Here is a 23,971-nt window from a genome sequence, read left to right on the forward strand (position 1 = left end):
TTCCTCTTCAACGTAATCTTGTATTTGTATACGGCTGATAGATCGGGACTGGCCAGGGCGACGCGATGTACATCAGTGAAGTCAGAGGCCTATATCAACCTCGGATGCCACCAAAACGAACCAAACTATTAGACCTGCATCGGTGGCCGATAGTTTAGATGAAGTCTGCTATCGAAAACATCGACATAATTATCGAAGTAAAAAACATAGAAAAGACATGTAAACTCCCTCAATTCAAAGATATTGCCTCACTATCACTTCCAGGCCTTGTATCCGACCTCTTTACAATCTCAAATGCTTTAGATAATCGAAGCCTGAAACCCTTCTCCACGCCGACTACATGTTACGGTTAGCTTCTTGAGTCAGAATTCCTTCCAAGAATGACAACTTACGAATTGCCAGATGGGCATATTTAGATATCACCGGCGCCCAGATCAACACCGCAACCAGCTGTCCAACACTCCAAGTGCCTGTCTCACCTCGCAGCAGAAGATTCAGCAACGGCGCACGAATTACTGCTAGTCCGAAGCATATGCAAGCAAGGGCACCAGCTTCAGCAATGTGTATTCCAAGGAGAGAGGCTTTGATCACGAACCACTTGAACCATTCCCATGCCTCAAGTTGCCGTATTGACAGAGACTTATGTCTTTTGACAAACGATGCTGGAGAGTTACACAGGCTCCAGAGCTTGGCCCACCATAGAATAGCAAGTAATCCAAGGAACGCGTATATACTTCCTGCTGGAAAGACATACCAGTATATGCTCTCTCGCTCTTCCACGCAGAATGTTCGAAGTGAAGGATGGCCGCCGCATTCTTCAAGTGTATTCTGCCCTTGAAACATCTTATATATCCGATCTGGATCGGGATTGGCAGCTGTATCTGCTGCAACACCAGCAAGTGCCAATGCAAGTGTCGAGAGGATGAGGTAGTACATCGAGTCTAGCTCAGCTCTTCGAAGGGAGATCTGTCCGAGAATGATGGGCCAAGCTCCCATACCTGCAAGGAACTGGACACTGTCACGATTCCACAGAAGACTCTGCCAGTTATCTGCACCAGTGAATATGGCTGATCGTGAACTGGCATTTATCAGCGCTATCTCGATAGCGACGACGAAAAAGCATTGTGCTTCGTGAAGCTCTGCAAGAAAAGTGCTTGTCGCATGGGCAAGATTCGTGCGCTCAAGGCGTTCAAGACCTGATACACGATGAGTCAAGAGATTGGGACCCGGGTTTCTTTTTCGAAACAGGTGAGTGAAGATTGATGTTGAAGTGTTGATAAACTTGTTGACTTTTAGTAGTAGAAAGAACAGCCATGCAAAGACCACCATGGCTGTTTGGGTGATGTATGTTATAAGTACCTGCAGAGTGATAAGCATGGGTTCCTATAATCCAAGTCATGTACTTACTCCAGGGCCAGCAATATCGATGTTGATATCGCTTTCCAGTCCATCACACAATGGCTCAAGAGCCTCGTATACTTTGATCCACTGGATAGCCTCGCTCTCAAAGTACCCAGGGTCAAGCTGGCCGATAGAGCACTCTCCCATGCTTGTATCACGGCAGCTCGCAGCCGCACACTCATATGTGAGATTCAGAACCACTTTTCCGTCGAAATCTGTTCCATTGTGAACGCCAAAAGATGACAAGGCACTCGTGATGTGTTCCCTTGGTGTTGTATTTCCAGTCCCGTTATGGTGTTGATCAAGTGTAGAGAACGTCGAGTTTGCGAGAGTCAGCGACGTCAGCGAGAGACATTGCCATAGAGTCTTCCAAGATGCGAATAGATCATCTGAACTGTTACATACGATGGAACAGTTCTTTCCTGGAGAGTCATGCCCTGAACAAACGTCGCGTAACAAAGTCACGGGCTCAGCCACGGCCACTCTATCCCCTTTATCAAGTCTTTCAAAGAGATTCCATGGTTCGTAGAGAGTTTCCCAAAGAATCGTGCTCGTGTCGGGTCGCGAAACAGCATCTCGCGTCAGCCCATCCATCCATCCGCCATTAATGACCCTCACTATCCCCTGATCCATAGTGACAGATGTGTCATGCCGAGAACCAGGGTTTTTTCTTGTTAATGGTTTTGCTATAAACGGGGTTCAATCGATGTGTTTATTATGCTTTGGTCTATCTGAGAGATTTTCGTGATCTTGTTTCATCTAATGGTATACCTCACGTGGCCTCTCGAAACCCCTGCCCCTGACCCCTGCAACATTGACGCAACAGCTCAGATCCTAGTCCAGATGCATCTCAACATCTGACAAGACTGTATCCGTAACTCAAAAAGAAAAGAAAGAGAAAGAAGAGGAAAACATTCATAAGGTCAGATTCTATAATCTTTTGTTCCATACGTAAGAGCATCCTAACAATGTTTCTGTCCTAAGCCCGGCTACTAAGTTCCTTACAAGCACGTAAGCCTCCTCTGATACATCCCATCGCACAACGCCCCTAGGACTCCAAGTCAGTAACTGCTCCCCATTTTCAATGTCTGGTAGTGATATCTCATGATTTCCCATAGAAATAAGGGACGAAGAAGACTCAGTCCCTGGAGTGTTTCCCTCCTTTGGCTTCATTTTGTCCTGCCACTTTTGGGATCGACGAAACTCTCTCCTTGTCCTTTCCAACTGTGCTGTTGAAACAGGACCAGGGCCAACTAGAGATAAAGTCTTATTAACCAAGTCTTGTGCCATGCAGTCCAAGTGTTCTTTACTTGGAAAGACTGGCACCGCAGTAGTGTCTTTTGGGTAGTAGCAGTCGTCTTCGAAGAATACCCATGCCCGTTGTTGAAATATCTTGATTTTTAGGTAGACATGATACCAATATAACGTGGAATCATACTTCCACCATAGTCTTGGCAAATTAAGATTCTGTCTGACATCTGATCTATATGGGAAACGGAGGTAGACCATATCGTACATGTCTTCGAAATAAATGCTTCTGTCGAAGAAAAGAATTCTCGCCAAGGCATTGTCCTTTCCAAAGCGGCAAAGCTTCTTGACAAAGGTTTCAAGAGCTTTTTTATCTTGTGGTCTTGTTATGGCAAAACGGATCATCGCGAAGATCAAGGAGAGACCGTAGCGAGCCATGCAGTCAATGTCTGAGCGCCATGGTAATTCAATACCGATATCTTTTCCATACGCCTGTGGGTCTATAAAGAGGCTATCGGGAAATAGAAGCCCAGTTCCTGCAGGCTCATCGGCTGCTGGCAGCCAAGCATCAGCGCAGTGGGCAAAGATAGCGCCATATAGTGTGGATACATATGCCCAGGCGCAGCGAAGTGCCTCTGCATCTCTCCTTGTGAGTTTTTTGATTATCTTTTTGATTGAAGAGGTCTTCGAGTAACTGGAGTTGATAGCCCTTCGAACCAGAGACAGCAGCTCAACGCGTAAAAACGCTCGCAAGAAGCGCTTTCTTTCAACTTCTGCAATTTGGATTGAATCGAATCTTTTTGTGACTTTTTGTCCTTTAAAGATAAGAAAGCTCTGGTTGTGAGAAGGCTGTGGGAGACAGATATATTCACGGGGTGGAAAGGTCGCAGTAGCCTTTGTGATGTAGTCTTCGACAAACACCATTAGAAGACTATGCAGTTTGTCGAGTTGATCCATGAGAAAAATATCGCGGGTTACCAGAGGGTTTGGAAGCTCACGTAACTTCCATGAGTGTAAATGCGCGTGGACCAGGCGTGTAGACCTCCGGGACTCTCTGGGAGATGGAAATAAGACGATTCCCATGGCATCTTGAATCATTTTGTCGTCGAAGTCGCGCTTGAGCAAATGTCGTGTTATTGTGCTTTCGCATTCAAGATATTGCTCGAGCATTTTTGGAGAGGCTTGGATGAGGTTCGAGATAGTGGCCTTTGATTGAAGGGACCAAAATATTTGCAGACGCAACTCGGCGGGAATTCTGGTGAAGGGATCCATGATGGTTTGTTGCTCGTCCTTACAGCTTTTGTGGGCCAAATGACAGATCGAGGGGGTCGGTGTTTGTAGCGTGAAGTTGTCCGATCTTAGAATGAGAGGTAGACGAACGGTGGTTTCGGGAGAAGCAGATATAATATTGATGCAAGAAGCCTCGCTATTTATGAATGTTTTTTTACGTCGCCACGTGATAGATAAACTATGAAATGTGCGTCCTGTCTGGGGGCTACTCCAATATTGACCTTAATATCGACAAAGAGATATGCTTGGTGGGCAGCATAGAATAAACTTTGCATGGCTAAGCTATCAGTGCTGGTTAAGCTCTCAGCCACAAGTCTCAACTGTAAATAACACATCTGGCTCACAACTTAGACATTATACCAAAATGCCTGAGCAATTGCTATAGCGTAAATCTGATATGAGGAAAACCTAGATTATGACTCTTCGACCGGCCTTGAAGGTATATAATATGGCAAGGCTGCTCGAGTCTAATATTCTAGACAAGCATTATTTCATTTCTTACTCCTTACTTCACAATACGGCGACTTGACGCAACACGATATCGGGGACTATCACTAAATGTCATGTTTGCTGTCCTGAATATCTACTGATTGATAGTTAAACCTTATGACATCTCAACGAGATATATCAAGCCAACACACTGAAACATCCCAATTGACTTCAGCTTTCAGAAGGTAATATGCACATAGCCTGAACAAGCATAAGTCTCCCAATTTAAGCATCATAATAAGCTTTTGTGATGACTCAATTAGTAATCTTATTCCTGAGTACCTACTTCAGACAATGTCATTCGAGGCCAAAGGCACATTGGTGTAATCCCTAGACAGCCTTGGAACATGTTGAATACTTCACGCTAGTGCAACTACATAGCTGCAACTACGTGGGTGATTACCAGCCATAAGATTAAACTTTAGGCTGCCAACACAGATAATGAGGGCACGACATTCTTTTCACAATTCCTTTACGCTGTTGGGTCTTATAATACTGTTGGTATGTTGGGGATTAGGTATTATGTGTATGGTATATAGCTAAAGAACGTAGTGAAGATCTCATGATCTTCTGCTGCTAGACATAGAAGGGTTACGGCTAACCTCCTCAACAATAGCCTGCTTAGGATGTCCGGTATTTGAAGTCAAAGGCAGCTCATCCAACGACTCTGTCCCCTCTCTAAAGGGATTCTTCTGAGGCTTCGTCTCGACAGTGACCTCAAACTCTGTTCGGCGATGAATGCCAGGTCCACCATTATGTCGACCCACAGTACCAGACAAATCCTCATCGGAATCACCAGCGACAACCTTTGATCGGTGTGTCAACTGGACATTGTTACCCTGAGTCCATGGGGCATCGTTTGTGCGCTGGTTGTTGCTTTGGTGGTGGCCGGAGTGCGACATGGAGGGGTAGTAGTCGTCGGCGTTCTCACCCTTAGCAAGGCGGGTAATAAGCTTGGCCATGGACATTTCGATGTTGAGCTTGACCATGTATGCGACAGGGTGGAATTGGATGTAGACGACCTGGTTGGGAAGTGACATGAGACCGATGAGCATGCCCTGGCAGGAGTCAGCATGGGTTTGTGTTTCGGGAGAGAATGGCGAGATACTTACGTCCATGAGGATCGAAATGATCATGAGCTTAGCGTTGAAGCCAACAAGAGGCTCATACTTCTTGAGGCGATGTTGCTCAACGAGTCGCTTCTTGACGGTTCGAAGGAAGTACCAATTGAGGCCAGCATCGACGAGAAGGATGAGAACCTTGGAGACACGATCCCAAACTTCATTGATGCGCACAAAACTGCATTGGTCAGCATAAACCTAGTCAATCTTTCGATAATGGCTTACGTTTGACTGGCAGGAGGAACGGTATGAGCAGGAATCCAGATAGCAAAGACGGCAATGTTGATAAGAGTGATGGTAAGGGCGGTTCCCCATTTCAGCTTAAAGATAGTAGATCGATGTTCGGCGATGATAGAGATTCGATTGACGATAATTTGCATAAGAAGCTGGACTTCAAAGACCCAGAAGAAAAGAATAAAGAACAACACCGGTACACTAGACACTGTTAGCACGCCACTTTCGACACTGGCTGAGTGGCTGTCTTACGTCGGCCCGATGATTCCATCCAAGAAGATCCATCCGATGATAGCGATGATAATATTTGCTAGAATTTCTCCCCAAAGCATGTAAATATAGGTACTTCGCAGCGGGTTTCGATTCCGTCGAGTCTGCTTCCAAGCCTCCCAAACAGTAAGCAAGCCAAAGCCAAGGGTGAACCCCATGGCAATGGAAGCGATCTTGATGTCACTCGTAGTCGCCGACATGTTGTATAAAGGAGTGATACAAAAAAGCAAAGAGGAATGAAGGATCGGCCGGGGAAAGAGAGGGAAGAGGGACTGAATCCGGGGATCCAGGGGGTTTATACATGCAGACACTACCAGAACCACGTTTTGAGTACTCCTGGCAGGTGGAGGTACCTGGACGCTAAGCGTAGAGTTGGAGATATTAGTGTCGCAGGACTAGACTCCAGGAACGGTCTGGAGTGGAGTGGCGAAACGAGGTTTTCTAGCCAAGCCTCTGGATGAGTCGCATCTGCGCTTTGACCTTTGCTTTGATACTTGAGCTCTTGTGGACAATTTGCCAACCTGATTTGATGCTGGTTGAATAGCTTAACCATATCCCTGCCGTTACCCGAGTATCTGGTCCAGATGCATGGCATGATCGTCTCTCGGTACGCGTGATCTACAGGGATGAGCATCACATCACCGTGCAGACACTCTGTATTTCCGCACTATAATTCTGCAACCGAGCTCCAATACGGGAGAGTTACCAATGGCTCCGGGCTGTATTTCCCTTTATGTCACCATGCCTCGGTTTCCCCTCTCGCCCCTCAACGAAATGTCATCGCAGACTCTTGCGCTAAAGATTTTCACCCGCTAAAATGGCACTTGACTCAGGGGGGACGCCACCAGAATCAGCGCCACAGGAGATGGCAGCGTATCAAATTTCGGCACTTGGGAATCCTTTGAGATCAAGTTCCGTCTTGCCAAGTTGCTGGGCTTCCGCTTTTGTCAACGCCACTTGGGTCTTTTGATAGCGGAATGAACCGTTGTTCTTTGCTGAAACGTTAGATGAAGCTAATCTCGAACAAGTTCATTCGTTGCCAAAGTTTGCCGACACTTACCAGACTTTTCTAGTGTTGAGCTATTGAGACACAGAGACATCTTCTTGACACATTTACCGCAAATATTCCCCCGTTAGTCGGTGGGCTCCGAGCTCCGGGCCGAATGTGCATGATCTCCGCTGAATTGAAAGGGGTTCCGGAAATAACAAGATTATTTGGATGAATTATTCCTCCGAAATGGAGACATTCTGAGACGAACTCCATTTTGCGCCTGTCCAACCGAGGTCTCGGAATAATTCCCCGTCTCTCGATATTCCAAGAAAACGGATATAGCGTCGGCATTTAACGCCCAGAAAGGATATATATCTCGCAGTAGATCTCGCCGTCTACGTGATCATCTGCTGGTAGATCCCAATACACGACTCAATTCAATGCGTAGTCCTGCCTATAGTAGCACACGGTGATAAGAATGCAGAGCGTCAGAGTCAGTAGGGGCAGATCGTCGGCACTATGTTAGTCATTAGTGGACCAGGGGGTAACAGCGCAGGTGGAATAGATCAATTTTTGAGATCCATCACCCACGTGGATCGTCAGTGCGTTCCTTATTCGAGTGGACTCGGTGATACCCTACATGTCACTTATCTTTCGGTTGTCTTTTACCTGAACCTTGAACAGACTGAGAGTTGAGTTGAATATTCAGGATACAGTTGATCGTCAGCTTCATATATACTTGGCGGTCACGCAAGCCTATTTGACTCACTATAGGCCAAGTTAAATATGTTGATCACTTTGAAATCGATGCATTCTTGCAATATGTACCCATAGGTATGGATGGAAACCCAGGCTTTCAATCATGCAACTCCTGGCGTTTTTCGAAACGGAAGAACGAGGAGACGATGGCACGGCACAATCATCCAGATTTTCGATACACACATCACGCCATGAAACACTAGGCAACAAGTACCTCAAAACATGTCATCTGATGATGCGTTTCATACCTCATTAATTGTCATTATAGGAAGCTTTAATTAATTAAATACTATCAAAATATTGACACGCGCTCCATTTTCCCTTATCGTCCCGCTCTACCATGTCACATAAATCTTAACACGCCTAGGCACTACGCCGGGACGAATAACCCCGAAGATCTGCTTCGCATATCTCCCATACATTGCTGGTACCAGGGGGCAACATAAATCGCCATGTATCAACAACAATCTCCAGTTGTCGTATAATGCTAGTCCGTTCCTCGTATAATGCGTGATAGTAACTTGCAAATATCGCGGCACTAGCCTCTGTACCAAGCCAGTCCTTTTTTGTATCTAATCTTATATCCAGCACCTCCTCAGCTAGACCATTTGCACTAAGATGAAAGATCAGATCCTTATAGGCGGCAAGAATAGTAAGCTTGAACATCTCGAGGGTATTCGTACGACTCCACATATTCGCACCAAAAGTGCTGTGAAATATAGATAGGGCGATGAGTATGTGAGAGGTATTATGTAGAACTCGTGTTGATGTGTCGTCGTCGGACGTTAAAGCAGACACCCCGTGTATTGTCAAGATCGCCTTGCGCAAGAAATATTCCATTGTGTCTTCTTTGATGAGCCATCTGCGCATCACCAGCTGTATCAGTCGATGCATAGAGATGCTGTTGTCTTCTCCACTCGATACAAAGGAGAAGGCTTTCAGAAGCCCAATGGCCCTGAGACGCTCCAAGGTCCTTTCATCGCCGTAAGTGAGCGATAGATAAGTGACCAAGAATTCCTCAGGTATATGCTGATGATCGAACATAGACAGTAAAGATAGTAAATCGCCCGCTAATTCGTTCTGGCGTCTGATTTGTCGAAATGAAATTGTCCAAGTTTTGGTAACAGCTTGCAATGAGTCTGGATCTCTGCCATCTGCCTCAAAGTCCTCATCGAGTAGTTGTATCAGGTTCTCGTCTGTTTCTAGAAGGTTCAAGTACTCGCTGATCGAGATACTGTTCTCTTTAATGAATGAAGCGGCTTGCACAAGTATCAAAGGAAGGTATTCGAGCTTCAACGCCAATGTCGATAGGTCAGCAACGTCGGGCCGCAAAAACCCTAGATGTTCACCAAGGAGTTCTTGTGCTTCGCTCTCGGTCATCCGCGGGACTTCAATGGAGCACCGACCTTTAGTAGCTCGGATAGCTACCTGCCGATTTCTAGTCGTGATGAGCAACTGACCTTGAGCGCAGGTTGGGAGAAACCGACTCAGACCACTAGTGCCATAAAAAAGGTCGAAGTCATCGACATTGTCGACAACCATCAGCCATGGCCTGTGGAATTCAGCTTCCAACCATCTTTTTACCAGTTCGAGATCACTCAAGTCGTTTTCACCGCGAGGAATCTCGAATTGTTGAATAATTATGGCATATGACTGCCGCATGCGCTCTTCATTACTTGCGTAAACCCAAAAGACTGACAGGCCTGGATTCTGGGCGCGCGTCTCGTGCACATATGCCAGGGCGATCTGTGTTTTTCTGAATGCTCAGTTGCTGTCTTCTATTCATGATATAGGTTCACTTACCCTGCCCCTCCTAAACCAAAGAGAGCTGCGACAGCATGAGACTTTTTAAGACTTAATTCTTGACGAAGGCTCTCAAGAATGTCCTGTCGGCCAACAAAGTCTTCATTTGGTGGGAAAGGGACCAAGACTGTCGAATCTTATATTAGCTACATCATTATAATACAGTGGGCGCATGAATACTTACACCGAGTTAAGTTACCCTCTCCAGTTGAATCTATCTCATGGTCAACGTGGTCCAAGAAGCGGCAGACGATCACTGACCATGACTGGTTGGAACCACCCAATGGCGCAATATAGCTTTGGTGCAAGCAGCGGCAGTCGCTGCAGCGTAACTCTGGGCAGTTTTAGCCTTGTGACTATCGGCATAATCGCAGGCGCCCTTAATAACCAAGCATGGTAGGCTATCCCATACTCCAGCGCTCTCCATCTCAAAAGCAATGACGCCAAGCTTTCTAGCGATATCGTCACGCTGTTTGCCCGATTTCATGACTGTGTCGCCAGAGGCAATCCTTCCAAAGTGCACCCTGGGATCTGGTACTTCTCGTTCAAGTCGTTCACGCGGCACAAGCTTTCCGTTGCAGCCGCACTTGCCACATGGCATGTCTTTGTCGACATGCAGGTAGGTAGCCTCGTATAGGCGATCTGTCCCGGGTTCTGGGTAATGGGCGGCCAGTTCTAGATCTTCTTGCAGGAATGAAAGGAATCTTCTTATGTCGGATTCGAATGCTCTTCGTGCTCGGAGGCCCTTCAGCTTCGATAGCAGGGAACGGATCTCAACGTTGGGTCTCCCAAGAGCCTCTTCATTGGCGTTTTTGTACTCAAAGCTGTCAGGATATTGCCGTCCCAAATCGTACTGGACAACGCTTTGACTGACAATGACATCTCCCAAAATGATCTCATGGTGTGCATCTCGAGGACCCGGGGTGAAAGGGATGACTCCACAGATCCCGACGACGATGGCCAATTTGACATGAGGGAAGCTCACACGACAATTAGTCGCGACAGCGGCTCCGTTGGCCTTTCCTGCTTCAGGCATGTAGGCGAGTACGACATTATGATGGCCGATACGTCCAGTCGAGTAGGAATTGGGGTCGCCGGGGGCTTTGCTGTAGACATGACAGTCCCAGTATTCGTCAAATAGGGCTTCTATCGCATCGGCTTCGAGAGAGGGCGCAGATGATGGCAAGCGGAAAGTCGGCTCGTGAGGCGGGACGTTGCGGTCTACCAATTGCAGTCGACATTTAAACTTTTTTTGTGGAGGCGAGACAGTGACCGGAAATCTGGGTGCTGATAATACTCGACACGGGGTTTTGATGCAACAAACATGTGAATAGGGGACGATGCCTCAACCATCAGAGCAGCATAACAATTGTTGAGTAAAAAAGGATTAATTGCAAAAATGAAAACAGGGCTGCAAAAGGGGAAATCTGCCTTGTCAGAGCGGCAGCCTGCATGAAGCCACACGTGACTTGGGCGAGCCAGGGCAACAACCTACCAACCAACCACAATGGAGAAGGCCAGGCTCCAAGGCTGACTGGTTATGATTGCTCATAATAGATGCAGCGTATATCCTTGCTCCTGCAGTTGATTCGTCTTCAGTTTGAATGACTTAGCCTCAGTTGTGATAGTTCAGATATCCACAAACGAAACGGTAACCACAATCGTTATCGCTATCTAACAGAGATGATGGGTCAAATTATCAATGACAGCTGAATCTATCGACGCAAAGAAACTTGGAAATTTCAATGACGAAACTTGGCCTAATCCCCAACTTTTGGCCGAAACCATTATAATTTCGAAGGGTTGAGAACCGAAGCATACAACTCTAGCACTCTGTCTCTTGGGTCTTCTAAACGAGCCTGTGTTTCCTCAAATAATCGGGGCAAACCAGTCTCCTTGAATGAAGCATCTTTGAGGAGAAACTTCGCCATCGCTTGTCCGCACAGGTAGATTTGCGGCATACCATGGCCAGTGAAGCCTCCCATGATAAACATGCCTGGTCGACCAGGTATAGGTCCTACTCGAGGGAGCCGGTCGGAAGAGTACCCCATGACTAGTTTGATGTCAACTACTGTCACCATTAAGACGACGCGGTTATAAGACTTACTTCCGGTCCATATATCATCGACATATGCCCCACTGTCCTCCCATCCATGGAAATGCCTCTGCATGTAGTCATCGAAATAGGAGCGCGCTTCATCAATGACTTGAGTGTCATCAACGTTCCCATACCATGAGTCAACAGACCTGATATACGCATCTCGAGCTCCACCGACTATGATACTCCCATCTAACCGAGGGATTAGGTAGTCAAAGTTCCAGTCCGAGAATCGAAGTGCGTAGGTATTATTAAGAAGAGGATGTGGCCTTGGGGTCTTGATCCGACTGCATACAGCGCGATATGGAATGATCTTGCTTTTGTATTCTGGAAGTAGTGAGCCTGTGTAGGCATTGGTTGCGAACACGACCTTTCGCGCTCTGACTTCACCCCTGTTGGTATTCAAAATCCATTGACCAGTTGCATCTTGAGTCTCGGAGACAGAATTAACTGGCGTATTAGTTTGCAGGTTGATTCCTTGACGGATTGCTTCTGAAAACATGTGGTGGATAAGTTTGTAGGGCCAAAGGTGTCCTGCCGTATATGTAAAACAGCCCTTTGCGCCTTTTACGCCAGACATCTAAAGACATGGTGTTAGCATTCAGAAGCCGAAAGCTGCAAAAGACTTACCATCTCCGCATCATTCTCTTCAACACTGAATGTATCCTTGGTCGGTTTAAGTCCAGCAGCAATAAGCTTGTCATAACCTTCCTTGATACGACGTTGATGGCCAGTGGAAAGTTGGACATCGACCGCCCTCGTAAGCACAAAGTCGCAATCAACTTTATTTTGTTGGATGTATTCAGTGACAGCTTTAACATTTGCGGCTTCAAATGACGCAACTTCTGCCGCGGCTTCTATCCCGTACTCAGAGGCATACCCAGAAATCGCGTTATATGAGTCGGGCTTCAAATGGCCACCTTCGATCATCAACATTAGGATTAGGTGGGAGCAGCAGGCTTACCATTTCGTCCAGTCGCACCCGAGCATAACTGCCGAGCTTCAAGAACAAGAATTGATGGCCTATCCGCAGCCGGAGTTGTTGCCAGGATATGTGTGAGAATTGCTGCTGCAGAGTATCCGGCACCAATAATGGCGATGTCTACACAAGTTGGGAGCTCCGCAGTTGACTGATGGTTGTCGAGATTGCCCAGGTCGGTTCTCCAAAAAGAAGACATCCCTTCGAGCGGGGGAAAAGAAGCTGGGCACATTATATCTAACAGATAGCAGCGGCCGAGATATGAAAAGGAAGCCAAGGCAATGCAAGATAACACAATAATGGTCGTTTCTGTACGATTACTGTTGGGATAGTTTGTATACGATCAGACAGGACTCCGAATGCCTGATGCTACCCTATGCACCGACGTTATCAGAGGACTGATAAGGATGGGTCGGCGCTTGTCTCACCACAAGCCTCGATCTTTACTGCTTCTGGAAGGTATTTGATGATTGCCTGTTCAATACTAGCGCAGACACCCAGGATCCACTACCAGAAACTTGCCTGATCTGGAAAACAACAGGTTGAGAGCGTGGAGCTGGAGTATGCCGAAGGACTTAGAGACCGGGTTGCCAACGAAGCATATCGTAATATAATCTCACTAACTGATACTACCGATAATGCAGCAACAAGGTCTTCAAAATAGAAGTCATTATGAGTAGCGAGCTTCATCAACAACTAACCGCTCCGAATGGAGTCACCTACAACCAACCATTGGGCCTTTTCATCAACAATGAATGGCACCGATCCAAGGCAAACGAGTTCATTTCGGTTGTGAGCCCAATGTAAGTCTTGATGCAGGTAACAATCATGGAGGCAATGTACTGAAATTGTTAGTGATGAAAATGAGATCGTCAAAGTCCATGCCGGTGGCGAGGAAGATATTGACGATGCCGTTAAGGCAGCTCGGGCAGCGCTCAAAGGCCCTTGGTCACATCAGTCTGGAACAGAGAGAGGTGAAATGATGCGTAAGCTCGCTGACCTCCTTGACGCTGCTACAAACGACCTCGCCACCATTGACACCTGGAACAACGGCAAAAGGTTTTCGTCTGCACAAGGAGATGTTGGTGAGCTGACAGGCGTGCTTCGGTATTACGCGGGATTTGCAGATAAACAGTACGGGCAAGGTAAGTCTCCAATCTAGACTGAGTAGAGCTTATGAACTTTTGACTAACGGTCTCAGTGATTAGCACAACGGAGAAGAAGTTTGCTTATACCACAGTTGGACCGATTGGTGTTTGCGGCCAGATTATTCCTTGGAACTATCCTTTAGGAATGGCTGGATGGAAGATCGCCCCAGCCCTTGCCGCTGGTAACTGTGTGGTACTCAAGCCAGCTGAGCAGACGCCTCTGTCTATCCTCTTCTTTGCAGAAATCGCTAGAAAAGCAGGATTTCCGCCTGGCGTGATCAATATTGTCAACGGCTATGGAAGTAAGGCTGGTGCAGCCTTAGCAGCTCATATGGATGTTGACAAGATTGCCTTTACTGGATCCACAGCGACTGGACGTGAGGTGGCAAGGCTTGCAGCGAACAACTTGAAGGAGATTACAATTGAGTCTGGAGGGAAGTCCCCGTTGCTCGTTTTCGAGGATGCAGATTTGGACCAAGCTGCTAAATGGAGCCACTATGGTATCATGGCCAACCAAGGCCAGATCTGTACTGCAACAAGCCGAATCTTGGTACACGAAAAGGTGTATCAACAGTTCATTGACCTGTTCAAGGAGAGAGTCAAGTCTTGCAAGATCGGCAATCCCTTTGATAGCGATACCTTCCAGGGGCCGCAGGTCTCAAAGGCGCAATACGAAAGAGTGCTATCGTTCATCGATAGCGGTAAAGCTGAAGGGGCTACTGTTGCTCTTGGCGGTCAGCCAACTGCAGTCAATGGCAAGGGTTTCTTTATCGAGCCTACTCTCTTCACCGATGCTTCGGATGATATGAAGATATACCGTGAGGAGATCTTCGGCCCTGTTGCCATCATCAGCCCATTCAAAACGGAAGATGAAGCAGTGAGCCGGGCTAACGATACGATTTATGGATTGGGTGCGGCCATCTTCACGCAAGACATCACCCGAGCACATCTTATCGCGAATAAGATCGAGGCAGGAAGTAAGTCACACCCCCGTTCAGCTGATTGTTTAGTACTAACATCTACAGTGGTGTGGATTAACAGTAGCAATGACTCTGACTTCCGTATTCCTTTTGGAGGTGTCAAGCAGTCTGGTATCGGTCGTGAGTTGGGAGAGGAAGGCATCCGTGCATACACGAGCAGGCGGTCGGTTCACGTGAATGTTGGAAACGTCTTATAGATCAATCAAGTTCTGTGTGACGATATAAGCTCTCAGTCACGGTCCTCGTTACAAGTTTTAGTTTGTGTGAACTTTATCAATGTCTCAGCGAGATTGATCAAGACAATTCTAAACCTCCAGTAAATTGGAAATACTGAATCTGTTGGCTTGGCGTATAAATCATATGCTTCATCGAACGATAGATTTATCAAGGTTAAATTATAGAGGGCGCCAATTTTCCCGTGAGCATGTTTGGATGACTGGCCACTCCAAGAGTAATTTCTTCAAACCTTAATAGTGGAAACCAGAATCACCACTTCTCTCAACGGGGCATAATTTCTGATTAGAGAATGTAGTTTTCGGAAGCTAAATAATTTCATGGAATTGTATTATGACTATGATGAGCCACAAAACTGGTCTGGCTTAAGGAATATTGGAGAAAAGAATAGATCATTACAACCAAGCACCTCATAGCAATGCAAAGTGGTCAAGTTCTGCATCTGCTGAGTTACCTGTGATACAGTACAGCAAGACCATTAGCCACCCCAGAACCGAGCCCAAGTTCTGACAACAACATGTTTCTTGGCCAACGCATCCCTTTCAGCTTCATCGCCAAATCCCTCCTCCCAGAAGCGACACTCCTCATCCACGGCCTGTTTCTTGCCATCAGCAAAGATATCGACAGTGGCAGGAGTCACAAACTTGGTTCGCTTAAAGATCTTCCAGAAGATAAACATAAAGAAGAACCAAGCAAGACCAAAATAACTTGTGATAAAGCCCTTCAAGGACCAGGGCTGGAAGATGTCGAATCCGATAAAGATGGATGTTGAGCCTCCAATGAAGAGACAGAGGTACGGCGTCCATGATGCACACGGGGCGGTGAAGGGGAACATGATTCCTGGGGCAGGTTGCTTATCCGAGCTCCTCTTGAAGAGTGACTTCTTGAAGTTGTTTTCGCCTTGGCGAGTGATGCCTTGAGCGTTGAGGGCTCGACGCCATCCGATGAATACCCATGTCATAGCCGTGAAGTTTACAACCAGTGCGACAGTGGTGAGGTCCAAGAACCAGGAGAAGACCTCACTCGCACTGTTGGAGGCTACCAAGAATGACAGAAGAGATATCGCAGTCACTGCTGTGACACATACCCATGGCACACCAGATTTGGTGCATCTCAAGAAGATCTTGGGTGCTTGTCCGTCTTGAGCGAGCGAGTATAGAGTTCGGCTAGACGAGTACAAATAAGCGTTTCCGCAAGACCATCCAGACAGCAAGATGAGGAAGTTGATAAGTCCAGGAAGAAACCCTCTGATGTCGAGACGGAGAAGACCCAATACCCAGGGAGATGCCGCTGCGCCAGCCTCGCCGGTCTCGATGGCTCCCAGAAGGCGAGGGTCACGCGAGTTGCAGATAATTCCAACAGCAAGAATGCCGACAACGTAAAAGAACAGAATTCGACCGACGATCAACTTAGCAACCTTGGGAATCGTCTTTCGTGGGTTGCGGATCTCGCCAGCTGAGAGGGAGATGATATCTGGGCCGCCGATGGTGAAGACGGCATATCGCACACAGATGCAGATGCTAAGAAAGATTCCGGTGGCGCCGTCTGCGTAGTATTCATGGGCCATATCTCCATTCTTCCAGTTTCGGAAACCATAGGCATCGTGGTGAGGATTTCCACCGACCATGGTGATAAAGGTCGCCATGATAAGTCCGAGAATCAAGAGGATCTTGGTGGAGCCCATGATAAACTCGGCTTCGCCATACCATCTACGTCCAAACTGTTAGAGATTGTCTTGCATTTCTCAGACCCAGAAAGGACTTACCTAACAGCAACCATATTCATGAAGTAGCATACAGACAACGCTATGGCAATCCAGACGGCCGGGTTAATGTCGGTATTCCAGTACTGCATAACAGTTGCGACGGCTGAGTATTCGGTACAGACCAACATGGCTCCCGCATAGAAGTATGTCCATCCCATTGCAAATCCAAGAGCTGGATCGACAAACCGGGAGGCTAGTTCGTAAATCGAGCCTCGGATCGGAAGCCATGCTACCATCTCGGCAACATTCAGCATAGTAGGCCAAATGAAGCCGAGACCGTAGATTAGGTATCCGATGATAAGAGGCAATGGACCAGCTTTGGACAAGACGCCGCCGACGCCGACGAAGAGACCAACACCAATACCGCCGGCAATGGTCATGAGCTGGACATGGCGAGGTGATAGACCTCTACGAGTTTGTTGTATAGTGACGACAGCATGATCAGCGACAGTGGTCGAGATGTTCTCGTCACCATCTGCTTTCTCAAGCGAGGCAGTCATGGTATCAGGCTTGATACGATGGATGAAGAAGTGTGGGCTGAGAGGTCATGAACAGTGAATAGAGATGAAACGTTCGAGATGGGAAGCCCCCAGTCCATTGTGGGGTTTGAAGATCTTATAGAGGAGAGGTCTCGACTCAAGCTGCCACGAAAGACAGTAAGATACGGATACAGTGAACAGCCATTATCAGCACTATCAGCTCCACTGATAATAGATTCTGGGGCCCCGGAATCTGGAACCTGGCAACTGGGAACGACTAAAGCGAATAAGGGAACCTCATGTCTTGGCTTGATAACATTGACTCGGTCCTCCTGATAGTTCGCCGATAATGTCACTCGACACTGATAGTCCATCGCTGGGGTCGCTGATAGAAATGTTACGATATTCAGTTAGTTCAACGGCATTTGGCTGACTCCACTGCAGAGCCCTGATTGGTAACTCACGGCACTAACTCAAGAAGGACGCACAAGTGAGCAATCAGATCTCGCCGTTCAACAGAGCCAAATACGGTTTAGTGTCTTGACCTATTAAACGGAACATCATTTCCCTATCATGGAAACATTTGTGATCAAAAGTCATACTCCAAACGGCAAGATGACTGAAACTGTAAATCATGCTCAAGGGAGTTAGATGATAACCCAAGCCACACATAAGCCCTGATATGGAATGTTTGCCTGAAGGAGACTGGCTACATGCGAAAGGCTCGCCAAGCTATCCGATCTACGGCGGCATGGGTTGATAGCTCGAGTATATCGGTAAGAAAAGCGTTCTGACACTGCTATCACGGCCATCACTACCAACTGCCAAACAAGACCGATCAACCATGAATGATTCACGCAAAGCCACAGATCGGCTTCTAGCTATTGCCCGATCGTTACAGCATCCCGACTCAAACCATGGCTTACCCGAAGAGTTCATGAGAAAACTTCGTGCTGCCCTTCTATCAGACCCATTATTGCCGAGACCTAACCCCTCTATCTCCCTCTGGCAAGAACCTGCCCACCCTACTGTATCAAACATTCAGTCTCCAACCCTTCCACGGTATGCCGATATTGTTGTGATTGGCTCTGGGATAACGGGATGCAGCGTTACCAAGGCCCTCCTTGAGGATGATAGTCTGGACTCGACAAGTCAGATCGTCGTCCTCGAGGCTCGTACCCTTACCAGCGGCGCAACAGGCCGTAATGGAGGCCAACTCGTCTCTCCAGTCGGTCATCTCTACAATACTATGTGTAAAAGACATGGGGAAGATACAGCCAAGGAAATGTGTCGCTTCAGCTTCATGAACATTGAGCGGATTATGGGTATGCTCGACGAACTAGATCCAGAGCTCCGTGATTCCAGTGAGATTCGACATGTACATAAAGTCATGGTTGCTGGGGATGAGGAGGCTTGGAAAGCCTCGAAGGAGTCTCTGAACTCCTTTCGAGAGGCAATTCCCAGTCACCAAACCATCCATCGTGTTACTGAGCAAGACGGATTAGCAAAGGTATGGCTCTTTGACTTTGCAGGATCCTTTCTGCGTTCTATTGAGAGTACTGACCTTTCTTGTAAGGATTTTAACATCAAGAGTGGCCATGGTGTGATCGACCATCCTGCCGGCGCCGTCTGGCCATACCGCCTCATAACTGGAATCTTCGAACGTCTTCTCGTCCAATACCACGACCGCCTTTCGATCGAGACAAATACTCCCGCAACAGCGATAAAGTACATATCTAGCACGATAAGCAATGGGTCTTCGATGCCTGACTACCCATACATCATTGAGACTCCCCGGGGTGATATTCGAGCTAAGCAGGTGATTCACTGTACGAACGCGAACGCTGCCCACTTGTTGCGTCCATTGATAGGAAGACTCTATCCATATAGAGGGACCATGTCTGTACAAAAGGCTGGTCCTGATCTAGAGAACGTGGGCAGCAGTCGATCATGGAGCTATCTGACCAAGTCCACGCTTGATCCAGTTTCAGAGCGGTTTAATGGAGGCCTGTACTACCTCCAACAGCATGCCACGACTGGAGATATATGGGTTGGCACTGACTACTCTAATGTCTTTGATGTTATTACGTCTGACGATACTGCTGTGCCGGGTCACTCGGTCGAGGCTCTACTGAAGTTCTTGCCTAACTACTTTGTCAATGGGTGGCCGGAGTATGAGCGGCCGGAGTTGAAAGGAGCATGGACTGGGCTACAGGGACATACATCAGATGGACTTCCACTGGTAGGTAAACTCCCGAAGAGTGTATCTGGGAGGGACGGCGATGGTGAATGGATTGCTGGCGGCTACAGTGGGTACGGGATGGACAAGGCTTGGTTGACTGGTGAAGCGCTTGCCCGCATGATGACGGGCAAGGGGGTTCCAGAATGGTTACCCAAGGCGTTTCTTCTTACAGAACAAAGACTAGAGCGAGATATCACAGTGGAGAAGTCTGTAGCCAAGTGGGTGTCGATAGCAAAGACTGGCGATTGGTAGAAGACAGAATATGATATAAATTGGCATACATAATTATGATAAATGCTGAAGCATCTACCCAATGAGTGTGTTGAGCTGCTTCCGAGTGCAAATATCCAACCAGTAAACATCAGACTCCCCTTCATCCAGAGCACTCCAAATACTCGTCACCAGCTCAAGTATATTGCTCACCTTTCTCAAGGGCAGGACATCAGCATATGCTGACAATCGACTCTTCACAAAGTTCCGTGCTTGGGCGAGTTCAATAATGCTCTGTCCCATGTACCGTGACTCTTCGTCCGCTGCGCCTAATGATGTGACATCCTGTGGCATGCGACGAAGTTCGCTCGAGATAGCAACGAGAATTAACGGCTGGATACAGCGACTCCTCGACTCAAAAGGTATATCTCGGAGAAGCTCAAGCGTATATAACGCTAGACTTGTTAGCCAGTAATCCTTCTCGGCTTTGCTGGGAGCTTTGGATGGCGGTCTGGCTGAATATATGTGATTTGCATCCCAGGGGTTGTATCGTTCAGCGAGAAGATCAGAAAACACGCGATAAATCTGGAGTAGACCAACACATCGGTATGCTTCGTCAATCTTGGCCAGGTGAGCTAGCGTTGTTCTTGGATCCCCTGTATCCTGTATCTTCGATGTGTCGGCAGGCGTATACGCAAGAAGTCGTTTCTCTAGACAGCGAGCCTCCCTGATCTTCATCTTGAAGAAGTTCATATCCTCCTCCGTGATGAACCTGATGGACGAGGCTCGAGAACGGTATTGAGAGACAAGATTTCCAACGTCAGTGAGTGTCTTGACTGTTTCTCCCGCCATTCCGACAAACGGGTGCAGCACAGATTGGTTGCTTGGTTCTGAGGGCCCGATCAGAGTATCAGAATCAGGGTCGCCTGACACATCTGTAAAGAACGACAGAAGCATCCCCCAGTAGTCGACTGCAGTCTGAAAGAATTTGACCATGGGCTTAGACTGTGTCCCAGAAGCCGAGCTCCATTCCAGCACTCGTCTTTGAGTCAAATGATATCTCTCTTTGGCCAAATTGCCAGGATCATGCCAACTTGCAGTGTGGCAGAGGAGAACTGTTGCCAGTAGTCTCGCCTCAACATACTCTGCAGTATTTGGGTTGTCCCCATCTAAGCATTGAAGGGCTATCAAGCGTTCTTGAATTGCAGTGGTAGATAATTCAGGAAAGACGCTTGTTAGACAAGCGGCTGACATGCTTTGCATCGTGTGATATAGGACCTTTGACGATTGCCACGAGTTTTCTGCTACTACTCGCATTAGGTTCGACTGACTATCCCATGCGCAGTAAAGTGGTATGACTTCCCGTATAAAGAAGTCAGAAAGAGCTGTTGGAAGATTGTTCAGTTGTTGTGGTATTGTTAGTGATGAGTGGTGATCAGGGGCTCCATTGTTGTAAGACTCTGCAAGTAGAGGTGTCGTATTTATATCAGTACAAGATTGTTGACCTTCATCGCGCAACCAGCTCATATCAATGGAATGATTCGTCTCCGTTCCCTGGTCTTTCCACTGGCCACTTTTATCCAAACTCGGTGAGCCATCTGTAAAAGCCGTATCGTCTGGCATAGTCATGGCATCCGAGGGATCCAAAATTGGAAAAGGCCAATTTGAAGCTGAAGGATCCTCCCCTAAGCCGAGGAAGTCGGAGGCATTCAGTGCTGGGAATGGCATTGGGTTGGTATCTCCAAAATGAGGAAATAATCGCAAGGGATCCAATGTTGAAGTCGTGATATCAATGGTTTCTCCCTCATTCATATGACTAGTTGAACTTGAGCATGACTGATTGCCTCTTCTCGTCCGAGGCTTTTGGCTAGAGCTGACAGACTTCTGTTGAAGTTGGTTCTTAGCAGACCATCGCAGGTTTAAGACGTAGCCAGGGCATGAGGAGCCTGCATCCTCACATCGTTTACATCCCGGCCTCCTCTGGTCGCATTTTACCTGGTGTAAAGGTCAGCGTTATCAACAGCATCTTAAGTGAGCTCTACAGACTCTCTTCTCTTTACATCTTGAACAGCCATGGCGAGACTTGGTGTAAGTTGGACGATACGGAGAGTTCATTCTGAGTGGCAAAACAAACTATGCGGAATCCAATTGTTTCAGTCTTGGGTGCGACTTCGCAGTTGCTGGATGTACTGAGATACAGGATGGCCGTTATCGCGACAGGGAGAATGACAGGGTGGGGTAGGATGCCTCAGGTATCGGACTAGTTTAGAGCCTCTGCTATTATCGCTAGTGAGTTGGGCTAACATGGCACATCCTGAACTCTAGCTCAAAGCTTCATTTTTCCCCTACTGGTAATTACTATGCTTCTATCGATATTACGTTGAGAATAGGAAAACGTATGTGATGATATGAAGTAATTTGTCTATGAAACGACTGTTGCAAACGTCAGCAGGTATCGCCAACTGTTGCGCAAGCGGCTTTCTATCCCCCATGTCCATGTTGTTTTGGTCGAAAGTCAGTGCCCATTGAGGATTACAGCCGCAAGTTCTATATAGATCTCCATTTTCGAATGCTGTTGCAGCATCATATGTGCTGTAACCCCTCACGCCACACAAGTCGACGCTGAGATTCTTGGGAAACAAGAAGGTATATTCATTACTTCCCTTGCAATCTGGTAAAACGTGTCTTTTTTTCTCGTGCTGAAGCCGATATTATGTAAAACTTCGAGGCTGAACCGTTGTGTTGGTCGCTGGGATTATTAATCACATCAGAAGCATAATCATACGACTTTCAAGCCGGTCAATCGGCTGCAAGTTCGCCGAGACCTCAATAGGACTGAGAATTAATCAAGGGCGAAAATAACGAGCGGTAGAGCAATGCGTGATTCGCCGAACGCTCTGGTCCCATGTCGGAGGGTTATAACCGCCGATCGCCGATGCTGAGACCAGTTAAAAGACAGGCCAATTCAACAACCATCAGCGAAGTGAAGCCAGCAATCTGATATCATTTGATCTTGAACTAAATCTACATTTCAACAATCGTCAAGCGATGGCAACATTCCATGAAGTCTATTTCGGAGGGGCAGTTCTGCTGTCCAGCCTCATCACCATGTCTTGCTTCAAACCTCCCAACGAGGTTCCACGCGAAGGCTGGAAGCAAGACAGTCTCGGAACCTACGCCAGTCCAACTGCAGCACGAATCCGACGAATTCTTGCTGTCAGCGTTGGTGTTTTCCACGCCATCATCGCCATGGGCTACGGTGATTCCAGCTCCGTGTGTCCTCATGCTGAGAACTTGAACTCGGAGCTGTTCAGCTGGAATGCATACACGCTCGCTTGTCTCTCAATGATCATACTCGTCGGCGGGCCACTTCGATTAACGGCTTTTGCTCAACTCGGAAAGAACTTCACCTTTCAGCTTGGACCACCTGATACTTTGATGACGGATGGAATTTATCGGTATATCCAGCATCCTGGATACACGGGACAAATTATCGTCTTGATAGTCAATCTCGCCCTGTTCTTGCGATGGGACGGCGCATTCGGTTGCTGGCTTCCTCACGGCATGCGCATGACGATCAACGGTTGGGGCATAATCTGTTGTTTGATTCTTGTGTTTGGAATCTTGCGAAGGCTTATGATGAGGGTGAAGGATGAGGAGAAAATGTTGAAGGAGACATTTGGAGAGAAATGGGTTGCATGGAGTCGGGTTACCGCGCGCTTTATCCCAGGCGTCTTCTAAGTGATCTGGTTTACCAGGTGCCAGTCTGAGCAAGGGTCGAAGCGTGCTGCTGTAAGGAGGGTGTTATACATGTCGGTCTGCTGTACGCGTTTTTGGCAGCTTATTTCGCATGGCTGTCAATGGGAAGAACTCCATATCTACGCCTGAAAGAATGCGACCCGATAACGAGAAACTCAAAAGGAACATTAGTACTAGAATAGATATATACTGTAAAACTAGACCACAGTCATTCAATTTGAAGCTTAATTTGATGATTGCGAAGACAGTCGAGCAGTCTGATTCTGCTCCCTCAGCGAGTCATACTGACTTCAACAGGGATAAATCACGCAGCAGCAGGGCGTAACACAAATGAAGTCAGCACGTTCCATACCGGGTTCGTAATTGCTCCGAGTCCAATGAGTTTCAATCTCTCCTAGCTGTCAATCCAATTGAGCTAGTTCAGCCTAACTGGGAAAACGAGGCATACTGGCCGGCAATGTCGGCACGGAA

At 47.4% G+C, this 23,971-nt stretch overlaps 8 protein-coding genes across 8 annotated transcripts; 3 read left to right on the top strand and 5 right to left on the bottom strand.

Annotated features, from left to right (window-relative positions):
* Nucleotides 1–412: 412 nt before the first annotated feature.
* FOBCDRAFT_190597 (uncharacterized protein) lies at nt 413–1,329 on the bottom strand (the record flags this gene model as incomplete). The annotated part of the gene is made up of 2 exons (XM_059608697.1): nt 413–450; nt 480–1,329. 2 exons carry the CDS (start codon nt 1,327–1,329, stop codon nt 413–415), a joined length of 888 nt encoding a protein of 295 aa, XP_059467919.1.
* Nucleotides 1,330–2,316: 987 nt separating this feature from the next.
* FOBCDRAFT_253361 (uncharacterized protein) lies at nt 2,317–6,542 on the bottom strand (the record flags this gene model as incomplete). The annotated part of the gene is made up of 7 exons (XM_031191067.3): nt 6,036–6,542; nt 5,775–5,984; nt 5,541–5,727; nt 5,031–5,486; nt 4,449–4,463; nt 2,407–3,855; nt 2,317–2,331 (listed from the first exon to the last, which is right to left on the bottom strand). The coding sequence occupies exons 1-7, from the start codon at nt 6,251–6,253 to the stop codon at nt 2,317–2,319; spliced, it is 2,550 nt and encodes an 849-aa protein (XP_031032298.3). The 5' UTR covers nt 6,254–6,542.
* A 1,512-nt stretch (nt 6,543–8,054) lies between these two features.
* FOBCDRAFT_264612 (FAD dependent oxidoreductase-domain-containing protein) lies at nt 8,055–13,005 on the bottom strand. Its single transcript, XM_059611341.1, has 8 exons — nt 12,669–13,005; nt 12,335–12,624; nt 11,714–12,284; nt 11,428–11,659; nt 9,868–10,886; nt 9,791–9,820; nt 9,607–9,733; nt 8,055–9,559 (listed from the first exon to the last, which is right to left on the bottom strand). The coding sequence occupies exons 1-8, from the start codon at nt 12,913–12,915 to the stop codon at nt 8,167–8,169; spliced, it is 3,909 nt and encodes a 1,302-aa protein (XP_059465970.1). The 5' UTR covers nt 12,916–13,005; the 3' UTR covers nt 8,055–8,166.
* Nucleotides 13,006–13,355: 350 nt separating this feature from the next.
* FOBCDRAFT_146922 (aldehyde dehydrogenase domain-containing protein) lies at nt 13,356–15,008 on the top strand (the record flags this gene model as incomplete). Its single annotated transcript, XM_059608242.1, has 4 exons — nt 13,356–13,486; nt 13,539–13,828; nt 13,885–14,823; nt 14,857–15,008. The coding sequence occupies 4 exons, from the start codon at nt 13,356–13,358 to the stop codon at nt 15,006–15,008; spliced, it is 1,512 nt and encodes a 503-aa protein (XP_059465971.1).
* A 515-nt stretch (nt 15,009–15,523) lies between these two features.
* On the bottom strand, nt 15,524–17,310 carry FOBCDRAFT_244143 (amino acid permease-domain-containing protein; the record flags this gene model as incomplete). Its single annotated transcript, XM_031191075.2, has 2 exons — nt 15,524–16,754; nt 16,811–17,310. The coding sequence occupies 2 exons, from the start codon at nt 17,308–17,310 to the stop codon at nt 15,524–15,526; spliced, it is 1,731 nt and encodes a 576-aa protein (XP_031032306.2).
* Nucleotides 17,311–18,133: 823 nt separating this feature from the next.
* On the top strand, nt 18,134–19,783 carry FOBCDRAFT_190599 (FAD dependent oxidoreductase-domain-containing protein; the record flags this gene model as incomplete). Its single annotated transcript, XM_054707097.1, has 1 exon — nt 18,134–19,783. One exon carries the CDS (start codon nt 18,134–18,136, stop codon nt 19,781–19,783), a length of 1,650 nt encoding a protein of 549 aa, XP_054563072.1.
* A 28-nt stretch (nt 19,784–19,811) lies between these two features.
* On the bottom strand, nt 19,812–21,909 carry FOBCDRAFT_323450 (fungal-specific transcription factor domain-containing protein). The gene is made up of 2 exons (XM_059612098.1): nt 21,788–21,909; nt 19,812–21,736 (listed from the first exon to the last, which is right to left on the bottom strand). The coding sequence occupies exons 1-2, from the start codon at nt 21,854–21,856 to the stop codon at nt 19,838–19,840; spliced, it is 1,968 nt and encodes a 655-aa protein (XP_059465972.1). The 5' UTR covers nt 21,857–21,909; the 3' UTR covers nt 19,812–19,837.
* A 757-nt stretch (nt 21,910–22,666) lies between these two features.
* FOBCDRAFT_232251 (uncharacterized protein) lies at nt 22,667–23,743 on the top strand. Its single transcript, XM_031191078.3, has one exon. The coding sequence runs from the start codon at nt 22,790–22,792 to the stop codon at nt 23,480–23,482; it is 693 nt and encodes a 230-aa protein (XP_031032309.3). The 5' UTR covers nt 22,667–22,789; the 3' UTR covers nt 23,483–23,743.
* Nucleotides 23,744–23,971: the final 228 nt, after the last annotated feature.

This window comes from Fusarium oxysporum, chromosome X, assembly GCF_013085055.1.
Source record: "Fusarium oxysporum Fo47 chromosome X, complete sequence".
In the NCBI taxonomy this organism is placed as follows: domain Eukaryota; kingdom Fungi; phylum Ascomycota; class Sordariomycetes; order Hypocreales; family Nectriaceae; genus Fusarium; species Fusarium oxysporum.

What these genes read in the sequence shown, in the direction of transcription:
- FOBCDRAFT_264612 (XM_059611341.1), bottom strand. Translation starts at nt 12,915, where the DNA reads ATGTGCCCAGCTTCTTTTCCCCCGCTCGAAGGGATGTCTTCTTTTTGG. An exon ending in GGGTGCGACTGGACGAAATG is followed by an intron (nt 12,625 to 12,668) that starts GTAAGCCTGCTG and finishes TGATGATCGAAG; the next exon opens with GTGGCCATTTGAAGCCCGAC. An exon ending in CGATGATATATGGACCGGAA is followed by an intron (nt 11,660 to 11,713) that starts GTAAGTCTTATA and finishes ACATCAAACTAG; the next exon opens with TCATGGGGTACTCTTCCGAC.
- FOBCDRAFT_323450 (XM_059612098.1), bottom strand. Translation starts at nt 21,856, where the DNA reads ATGAACTCTCCGTATCGTCCAACTTACACCAAGTCTCGCCATGGCTGT. An exon ending in CAAGATGTAAAGAGAAGAGA is followed by an intron (nt 21,737 to 21,787) that starts GTCTGTAGAGCT and finishes CCTTTACACCAG; the next exon opens with GTAAAATGCGACCAGAGGAG.
- FOBCDRAFT_232251 (XM_031191078.3), top strand. Translation starts at nt 22,790, where the DNA reads ATGGCAACATTCCATGAAGTCTATTTCGGAGGGGCAGTTCTGCTGTCC.